This window comes from Adelges cooleyi, unplaced genomic scaffold (genome assembly GCF_023614345.1).
Source record: "Adelges cooleyi isolate 19-005CV unplaced genomic scaffold, UGA_ACOO_1.1 ACOO_flye_CR_arks_rails_tigmint_CR_PRNA_108, whole genome shotgun sequence".
Taxonomy (NCBI): Eukaryota; Metazoa; Arthropoda; class Insecta; order Hemiptera; family Adelgidae; genus Adelges; species Adelges cooleyi.
In genome coordinates this window covers 6,803,199-6,813,582 of record NW_026095761.1, presented here as the reverse complement: position 1 = coordinate 6,813,582, position 10,384 = coordinate 6,803,199, and the positions used below count along the sequence as shown (strand labels likewise).

The following is a 10,384-nucleotide window of genomic DNA, read 5'->3' as shown; positions in this document are numbered from 1 at the left end:
TTTATTAAAAAAGAAATGTAAAAAAAAATATGAGTTCCTTTTTATTAAATTCCTCAATAACTAGTGTTTATTATGTTTCAACTAACAAATAACAAATACAATATTTTAGTGTAAGATGTACTATTCTTAAATCTTAAGGAGTTCAAACAATACATAAACAGCTAGATTAAGAACACAAATGATACTACTAACAAATATTCAAAAACGGTTAATAGTGACTATAATTATATTAATTATTCACTACGGATACTTCAAAGTTGAATTTTTGTAATTATTATGTGTTCAATTCACCATTATGGACAATCCAGTGTGTTGTTTTGGTTAATGGCTTCGTTGGTTACGCTATTGAATTGTACCAATACAATCTCGTATGTAACAATAGTTCCAGCAACCTTTAAGTAATCCAACATAATATAACAAATTAATTTAATGTTCACTTTTAAATATATTATAATGTTCACTATTAGATGGAATAGTAACACATACTAAAAATCTTGTGAACAAATTAAACTCAAAGGTAATATTATATTAAACTGTAAAATGTATTTTAAACAAACCGTTAACATTAGTGTTCTAGTGACTGAAAAAAACCGACACCCAGTCAATGCTAGTTCGTCGGATGTCACCTGGGTTAAGAACCTTGCTACCTGCAATAAAACAATTTGTAGGAAAGGTACTTAAAGTACAACGAAGGTCACTGATACGAACTGACCTCTACGCCATAACTTTCTGTTGGCACTGAAAAAAGAACATTTCTTGGTTGTTTGCTCTGGTCGTTTATCGAGGCCGCGCATAAGGAAACGGCACATGTTCTACCGACCAAATAACTAAACGAATACACAAAGTACAACGCTTCCCAAATATTGTGCATAGGTCTATGAATTAGTACATACATACATACATAGACCGAGTTAGAATTATAATGAAACAAAAAAATACAATATATAATTGTTTTTTTCTTTACTTTAAACTGTTCAATAGCTGAAGACAAATGAAGTATAGGTTATTGGCGAAAGATAATAGAATCACTGGTGATAGAAAATCGTCGAAATCTCGAGTCAATGACGCCAAGAGATTATATGTTTCTCTCGATTTCCGCCAATATGTGCTTGGGAGAACCTATTAAAGTCGATACAATGTTATGTTATAATGCAATAATTGCAATTTAATTGAAACTAGTGTACGTATTACGATTTTTTGAGGTACTACCCTATGGTCAACTTTAACGTAATTACCTTCCCTTTGACAGCAGATAAACGACGATTTAATTGTTTGAATCTGTCAGAAAGACCACACGATAGTATAATAATAAACAAATCCATGAAGTTCCAAGCACAGGCAATTATAAGATTTAAAAATCCAACGGGCAAAGCTATTACCCATGAAAATTCGACCACGCTAAAGACTTGACTAAATGACATAGCAAAATAAGTTCGAAAAATATCCAGTCCGCCGGTAGAGCAAGGAATAGCCTTGACTATTCCTTTTAGAATGGCAGATAAATGTTCGACTACGAGAAAAAACAAAAATAATACTTGATCATTGAAAATATAAATGGAAAAATGACTGGCTTTTTAAGTACGTTTCTTTATTAAGTGTATGTGATTTTGCAAAATTAGTTGATCGGTGCCGTTTATTTTTCATTCGATTTAATTCTTTAACGTATTTATTTTTTTTGTAGCCGAATGAGATGAGTTTTAAGTACCCAACAAAGAAACGTTAAATTACACTATTGTATCAGGAGACAATTACGCATATATGTTAGTCATTTTAATTTTAATAATTACTTTGAATAAAAAAAAAATTGTAACTTGAAATAAGACGTAACCCATTTAAAATTGAAGTAGTCACTTTTGAAATGTATTATTATTAAATAAAAAACCCTATGCCCAAAAATATTCCTGTATGACGTAATTGCTACTATACATAAAGAAGATGTATTGTCTGCGTGTCCCTCAGTCTGCGGTTAGCACTGAGAGATGACAACATAGTCGCCGGATAGGCTTTTTTCATTTAATAATGTAACTTACTTATTGCCAGAACCATGATAACGCCTGATAATAATTTAAATTTTAACGCGGTATGACGGGGGTGTCCAAATTGTCTCATTTCCCTCTCTGCCAGTTCCCACTTTTTCATCACTTTTGGCCATCCTCTAGCCAGTTTTATGAAAATAATGTAAATAACTAGCGAGCTTCCGAAGAATACAATTTCAACTAAAAACAGTAAAAACCATTGGATATATATATATATTTGAAATATTCAAACATGTTTTGCTCTAAATAAATATTATCAAATCGGTTATGAAGAATATGAACGACTGTTCAAATAAATTATTTAATACATTTTACCTGTACTATAATATGTCAAGCCCGTCTTGTACACTTTGTATAAAGATAGACTTGTGATTAAGAATGACGATGCAAGAACTATCAAAACGTATATTACCGACCAACTGAACCAGTCGAAACTAAAAACATATTGCATGAACCATTGAATTAGAAATCATAAACTGGTGACATTTAAATATTTTAACAACGTAGGTACTAGGTGCTTATAAATTATTTTTGGAAAAACAAAATTAGATTATTGATGTCAGCTATTCCGATAGCCTATGCCAATATGAAGCAAATTATAATAGTTTTGGGAAAGTAAAACCTGACTAATTTCGCATTAAAAATATTAACTTAAGTAACTTAATGTTAATCTTAGTATTAAATGACTTACACTAAATAACTGGTATTTCGACTTCTTATACCTTGTACAGGCAGTAAAGCGAAAAATCTAGCAAGCATTAATACCGGAGTGATTGACCTATGCATCGAATTCTTATCGCTAACTATATCCTTCCGAATGTTTTCTTCGAGTGTTTTTATTTTCCTATAATTATGTATTTGATTACCCAATATATTTTCGTCGATTTCAACACCTAAAAAAAATAATATAATTATAAATAATCGTTGTTAAATGATTGACACATTCAGACTTCACGCATTATAATTAGTGATGGGAAAATCCCAATTGATCGAATTGATCTAGATCGGACGGATTATTCAGATTTTATTTCAGTAAAAAAAAAAAAAATAATAATTAATTGATTCGATTAAGGGTGGGTTTGAAAAAAATTCGGAATTATAACTTTTAAATTCCGTATTATGGTACACCGTATAACAGATTTATATCGAATATTTTTTTCACAGTGATTTTATTACCTCTAAGTAATAAGAGCTATATAACGCCGCTTTACGGGTTTCTTTTTTTCAATGAAATCGATTTTTATATTAGGCTTTATCATACTATTTAACAAACGCAATTCAGAATTTTATACTTGTATTTCCATCATCCTTCGGCTGAAATGCACTATTGACGTTCCACGAGTTTTCTGACATGCGTTCATATGTTTTGTTTTCGGTAAAATTGCGGTTTTTCAAGTATACTGGTCCCAAATTCACATTTTTATCGGCCATGTTCTGTTGCAAAACACAACGTAACTACAGAAAATTAAATACAAAACTCATCGCAACATAATTTTCGTACTCGATTGACGTGTTGCTAAAAAACATTGAAATAAGTGCTTCCTGATATTATCACAGTAAACACTAAAACAGTAAAAACTACTCATTATTAATACATAACGCGGTTACTATGGACGTTGCGTGACCACTTTATTATATATTATTATCGCTGATGTCGATCGTTCGATGATGGGTTGCAATCTACAACTTGATCCAAACCTTTAAACTTTCTTTTAGTACATATTTTTCTGTATCATTAATACGCAACTTAGCGTTCCGTGTTAAAATTCGGTTACACTCAATTTGTGCGTATGGACCTCTGGTCGGCAGAAGTTGATAAAGTTGATTTGGAGAAAAGCTCCAAAACATTTGCAAACTTAAATGTGCCATAATTTAGACTCTCTTTTTTTTTTTTGCTACAAAGGTGTACAAAGTCTTATAATTATCCTAAAATCAGTATTCAAACATTATTAAGGAACATTAAAAAAGGAGGGAAATTACACTCCGTCTGTGTACAATTTTTAGGTTGCTATGTGTGAATAGGAATCACCAGACATCCTGTTGACTTGTGATATCCCCTGACCCAATATGCTCCGACCCCACTACGCCTCGATCCCACATTGTTTTTTTTGTATTTGTAATATTATTTTGTTCAAAATATTGCTTTAACAATGATTTTTATCGAATTTAAAATACGTAAATTAAAAAAAAAAACTATTAAACAATTATTTGTTTTCATTTTTAAGTAGGTACATCATAAAACTAATTTACAAACTCTAATGCGCGCTTTTATATGATTTAATTTAATTTTAGTAGTAAGTACATTATTGAAATGTTTTAAGTACTATGCAGTTCCACCTAAAGTTGTTATAAAGATCACAAACTTTAACTTAATGTTTTTAATTTATGGCACAATATAAAAAAAATGTTGGAATCTAATAGTAAACCAACTCTAATACACGTATACTGTATTGGCGAAATATTAAAAAGAAAATATGAGTTCCTATTAATAATTTATTTATAGATATATAAACATTAAATTATGCGTTTGTATGGAATTTTATTCGTTTTTAATTAAATAAGAATAATACAATTAATAATATAATAATGTATTTAATACAACTAAATCTAGTTAATAATAAATAATAATAACAATGGTAAAGGGTTGAAATAAAATTAGTATAAATAATATTTAAAAAATTTAAATGACAGAAATAAAGATTTACTAAAAAGTTTTTAGGTTTTTTATCATTTTGCTTAAACGTACATAAATATCTAAGAAAATTAAATACTATTACAAATACTGAAGATTAAATACATAATACATATACATAATAAATAATAATTTTAAAACAAGATGAGAATTGTCTAAAGTTAAAACAATGCACCTAAAAAGAAAATATGTATTTTGTACAATAAAGTATATAAAAAAAATTACGTTTCGAATTAAAGCGATATTAAAAAAAAAATATTGTGTAAAATCGAAGAATGTACATGCTATTCATAGGGACATTTAATCCAAATATCAACAATTCTTTGTTAAATGATCACAGTAGCGACATTAGTGATGATACACATTGAAGACCTTGAACCCAGACATCTCCAACTGTTTCAATTTTTCAGAACGATCAAAAGATAATTCTTTATAAAATTTGGCGAGAGAAAATGCGTTTTGTATTATTTGACTTTACTGTTTGTCGCTGTAAAAAATTGTAGACCTTTTTCCATAGACATATTTTCAAGATTTCTATTTGTATAATAATGGACTTAATCTTATTGTAGTTCCAAGGTCTTCAATTGCAGTCGTAAATTAGACATACCTAATACCTATAATACTTCTAATAAAATATGTGGTACTATGAAATAAAAAAAAACTAATAAATAAAATTGTTTAATAGTTTTTGTAAAAATAAGAGATAGATTTTTCATTGAAAAAACAGTATCAAAAATACTGCCTAAAAAAAAAGTTACACTAAAATAATTTTTTTTTAGAACATTTGAATCAGAATTTTAAACGACTAGTACCTGTAAATTAGAAAATTCGAAATCTCATTTGATTGAGATTACAACTACTCAATAATAGATATTTAAATATATTTTTAATCGCAAAATCTAAATAACAATGTGGCAAAAAGATGATGTGACATTATTTTATTTTGACTTACGAAAAAACATATTTCATTTTGTAAAATTTCAAAGGTTACATAGAAAACAGAGACAACCATAATAACAGATAAAACGATCATTAAAACCGAGTACATAAAAGGCACTTACTTAGACCCAAGATAAAAGATTGCTTTACAAATTTACCGAGTTGAACATTGGTCATTTGATATAGTTAACTAACATTTTGTACAAAACAAGAAATACAATTATCATTTTAACAAATTCATTTGACAAAATAAAAAATTGTTAAAAGCTAATACAGTTTTGTTTTCATAACATAGATAATTTAAATACCGTAAACACCATCTAATAAGAAGTAAAACAATCTTTTCAATATAAAAATTTAGTTTATAATTGCTTTTATAGTAATAAGTTTAGGTGTTGAGAGTGTTTTAAGTGAAATTTTTGAAAGACGTTATCGTTAGTACTTACTAGATGTCTTGTTAAATTGTTTTTAAAAAATAAATCGACGTTTGACTTCTGAGTTTTTACATATATAATATATTTAATAAATATATTCCTCTTTATAATCAGGGTTTCGATCAAATATTTATAAATAGTATTGTTTTAAATTCTACTAAATAAATTAGTTATTGTTCAATATAATCAAGGTCAAACCATATTTGTTTTAAGTCTTATCCCTATAATTTTTGACTTGTTAAGCATTCGAATATAAAAGAAATAAAATTTCATTGTTTTTGGCTTTTTTATACCATAAATATATTAAAAACATGTTTATAGTTGGACTAAAATTGTATTGATTGTTGTATTTTACAGAGTATCTAATTTACATTAATTAATTAATTAATTTTTTTTTTTTACTACATTGTACTACATTGTACTTCATTTATTTTTTAACTCAGTTTTGATGTTTACAGTTATCTAGTTCTAAAAAGGAAAAAAAATCTCACATAGATTTGGATTATAATTTACTATTTTAATATTTCATTAATTACAAATTTTAAATGTGTCTCATTTAATACACTTCTGACTAAAGAAATTGAAATGCATTTTGTTGAACAAATTGGTGTTTGTTTCAGTGAAATAAGTAAATCAACAAAGCGTCCATGCAAGATGCAGCATCTTTTAGAATTATCATTATAAATATTATTATATATTTATAATAACATATTATATATTTGTGCTCATCTTAATATTATCATTGCCATAAATTGGTCCCGATAAAAAAATAAACATTTTCTATAAAGAAAAAAAAATGATTAACTCTAATTTTGTCCATGATTGTTTTAATTTGTTTGGTCGATGTTCCCAGTACGACTGAAAGTTTTTGGGAAAAATGTAAGTGAGTTTTCACAAAATTAAATAATTAATCCTAACGAATTTGCCCCATTTGAAAAATAAGGAGTAGGCCAATAATTTTAAATCTACAGTTAATGGTTATTATATAATAACATAAATTGGTATAATCAATGGTATAATATTTTAAAAGTATTATTGCTAATTTGAACAACTAAACACATTATGTATAGAACGTATAAATATATTATATCACTTAACGATTATTTTGTAAAAAAGGGTATTCGATTAAAAGTATAGATTAGATAAAATCTAAGTACCTAATATCTATAAGCTCAATTTTATTTTATTACCTACGATAATAATATAATTTAATTGTGTTAAACTAAGAATTTAGAAAATTCGATTTCGTTAACCCTAATTCAATCACCAGTCATTTAAATTATTTGGTTTATCCTACAAAATGCGTATTGATCAAAAGGTTTAATAATAATCGTATATTTTTATTCGAAAAAGATTTCTTAAAACTTTTTTTTTGCTTAAAATATTAGTTCTGCTATGAAACAAATAATTAATAAGTAGGTAAAAGGTATATATAAAAATAGTTTTCAAGTTAATTATAAGATAATCATTCAATAATATAAACAATGTAAATATTGCTTTACTGTACAGCAGTCTAAAAGTATAATAATTCTCAACGGTTTTAATTGTATTAAATGAGGCGTAATAAAACACATTTTTTTTTATAAGTTTTTTTTTTAAGCCAATCATGTGGTCTGCATTTTGATATGATTATAGCCTGTTAAAATATAAAAAAGTTACAGTGTGTAAAATATTTGCAAACAGCAATTAGAAGCGTTGGAAGAGAAAACGGTCTGATGTAGTCTGTAGGGTAAATATTTATAGGAAGAGTAGACCAGTAGTAGTTTTGAAAATAATTCACACTTGTTCTTCCAAAGCTGGAAACTGTTGTCTGTGCGTTTGGACGTTTAATAAATACACCATTTGATCCAATTTCTTGTCCATTATAGTTAACTGAAATATAAGTTAAGGATAATAGATTTGTCAAACGCATAACACGCATTGTATTTCAGATTTAATTGAGGACTAAACAAAAATTGGAATTTTCCTTACCTGTTGTTCCAGTCTATACAAACGAGCACCAATCGTCATAGGCTTCACATTGCCCGATCTATCAATTCCTGCTAAGTAGCTGCCGGGCTTTCCGAGGGTTTGATCTAATCTCCTTTGTAATTCCTAAAATGTTGAAATGCATAATTATTTCAGATTATCTAACGTGGTTACCGGAAAAGTTATCCTGTAGTTTAATCTTGCTTAAAGTCTTAGATGACCGTTGTCATGGAAACGATTTAACGTGGAGTATGGTCTACATTAAGCACATACTTTCTGAATAGGTACTTAGGAATTAGGAATTTCTTTAAATAGAATTGGCTATCCAAATTAGCTCTCTCCGCAATCTCCTAATTGTCCCCGTTTCTTTATTCCCGCCATACATTTCTATGTATAACTGCCTCTTGTATTCGTCAACTTTTTTCAGGTCAACCTCTAGATTTGTCTATCAACCTGAACGTTTTCACTATTCCAATGTTTTCATCACCCATCACAATATATTTATACTTTCATGTTTTTCTGCTATTATCACAACTCGTAAATATTTCTCGTAATATACTCTTAAACGTTTAAATTATATCAAAATAATAATTTTTGATATCGTATTTTGTCATCATATTCTACTTAAAGTCCGTAATAAACTATTAAGGAGACTATATAAGATCTTACTTTTAAATCAGTAATAATTGATCAACCTTACCTTTATCCGAACCATCATATTTAAATGGCCTTGACTATACTGTTCAATAACATCGCGCACGTCGTAAGGTTTTCTCGCTTGTTGAAATTTCCTTCTGGCTACAAAATACTTAATTTTTCTGATAGCTCGAATAGCATTTCTGTGTACATCAGTCAGTCTGCAACAACAATGATATCATCATCATCATGTACATACGTTTGACAGGCCTTGAAGGCCCGACGCTGAAATCATGAGCTGGTTTCTTGACGAAGTCACTAGGGAAGGGCCGTCAGTTCGTTGTCTTAAAAGGGGGGGGGGAGGGTTGACGCGACGGCTCCTTTTCACTAAAGGGTTTTCCGCCCAGGAAATAGAACCGCCTGACCTAATGTCGAACCGATGACAGTGAGCGCTAGTCGCCAACACACTGTCGCTTTACCCCATCGGCGACTCGCCCTCCATAAATACATATATATGGAACACTTGAACAAAAACCAAAACCTACGTGGTAACTCGTTCTGGCTCCATTTCCAAGTCTACGTCATCGCTAGCGGCTTCAGTTGCAGAACTTGTTTGACTGACATACCTTCTAGATTCACGTCTGACCCGGTTTGGAGTGGCTGAAAGTAAATAAACAATTGTAAAACACATAATTGCATCGTTATAGTCTATATACGCGTGGAGCACTCCAATTATCACATACTTGCTTTAGGTTCTTCAATGTAGAATACCACTTCACCTTCGCTGTCCATCCTAGGGTTATGCGGCGGAGGTAAATTTTGAGCTTGTGAGCATTCTTTATTGCTATTAGCCGTGGACGTGCTTGGAGTTTCCATTTTATTTTTTGATCTCTTTCGTTTGAGAATACTTGCGCGTTTTGCAACTTGCATAATTAAAGACTGAAGAGACAATTTTATATTATCCTATGTTTTTGTTTATAATGTTCTCAAGCGTTTCACATACTTTACTTAACGACGAATTATCTTTGGGATGTCCCGGTTCTTTTATATAAATGTCCCAGGTAGCTTGACTATTGAAGCATTTGTCTGCCGCATAACATCTCCATAGACATTGTATAAGCATTGCTGCAGCTGGAATTTGTCGGTTGAAGTGTTTTTGGCGTTGCTTTTGTTGCACTTTTAATGCAAATCCTGAACCCAAAATTCCCTGAAAAATACCGAATAAAAATAACTTTTGTCTTTGCGCTCAAGTGTGTACATGATAGAATTATAAGTGTGAGTTATACTTTAAATTATACGCCCACAGTAATTATATTATGATTTAAGTACAATAATTTATAATAAAAAACATATCAGATGGTATAACGATACCGCTTGATCATGGTACTTAACTACCATGATAATTAATCATTAATACTAATTGTTAATAATAAATAACTATTTTAAGCATGAGCATGATCGTTGGTCTTTATTTAAAAAGTTTAATAATTCATTATAACTAAAAATAAATAATACATACAGTAACGCTATAATATTATAGAAATAGTGTCCAGACTCTAATGTATGGCTATGTACTGTTTTTTTTTTTTACGAAATTAAGTATCCCATTAGGTTGGTTATTGTGTTATTTTGACTTAATATTTTACCCCGAGTGCTTTCGGATCGAACGAGTCTCGTTT

The 10,384-nt window shown here is 29.2% G+C and overlaps 2 protein-coding genes across 11 annotated transcripts in view; both read right to left on the bottom strand.

The window, feature by feature from the left end:
- Window positions 1-255: 255 nt before the first annotated feature.
- Window positions 256-3,467, bottom strand: LOC126841961 (gustatory receptor for sugar taste 64f-like). Its single transcript, XM_050578791.1, has 9 exons — window positions 3,329-3,467; window positions 2,728-2,929; window positions 2,352-2,470; window positions 2,031-2,216; window positions 1,236-1,510; window positions 965-1,119; window positions 713-875; window positions 558-647; window positions 256-392 (listed from the first exon to the last, which is right to left on the bottom strand). The coding sequence occupies exons 1-9, from the start codon at window positions 3,465-3,467 to the stop codon at window positions 294-296; spliced, it is 1,428 nt and encodes a 475-aa protein (XP_050434748.1). The 3' UTR covers window positions 256-293.
- A 4,059-nt stretch (window positions 3,468-7,526) lies between these two features.
- Window positions 7,527-10,384, bottom strand: part of LOC126843823 (potassium voltage-gated channel subfamily KQT member 1) — a 120,149-nt gene continuing 117,291 nt past the window's right edge. For all 10 annotated transcript variants that reach the window (XM_050581669.1, XM_050581668.1, XM_050581658.1 and 7 more), the window contains 6 exons: window positions 9,709-9,912; window positions 9,449-9,644; window positions 9,251-9,365; window positions 8,770-8,926; window positions 8,073-8,195; window positions 7,527-7,973 (listed from right to left, as the gene is read on the bottom strand). In XM_050581669.1, coding sequence (XP_050437626.1) covers window positions 7,878-7,973; window positions 8,073-8,195; window positions 8,770-8,926; window positions 9,251-9,365; window positions 9,449-9,644; window positions 9,709-9,912 — 891 coding nt within the window. In that variant the 3' untranslated portion in view covers window positions 7,527-7,877. The remainder of the gene's footprint in view (window positions 7,974-8,072; window positions 8,196-8,769; window positions 8,927-9,250; window positions 9,366-9,448; window positions 9,645-9,708; window positions 9,913-10,384) is intronic.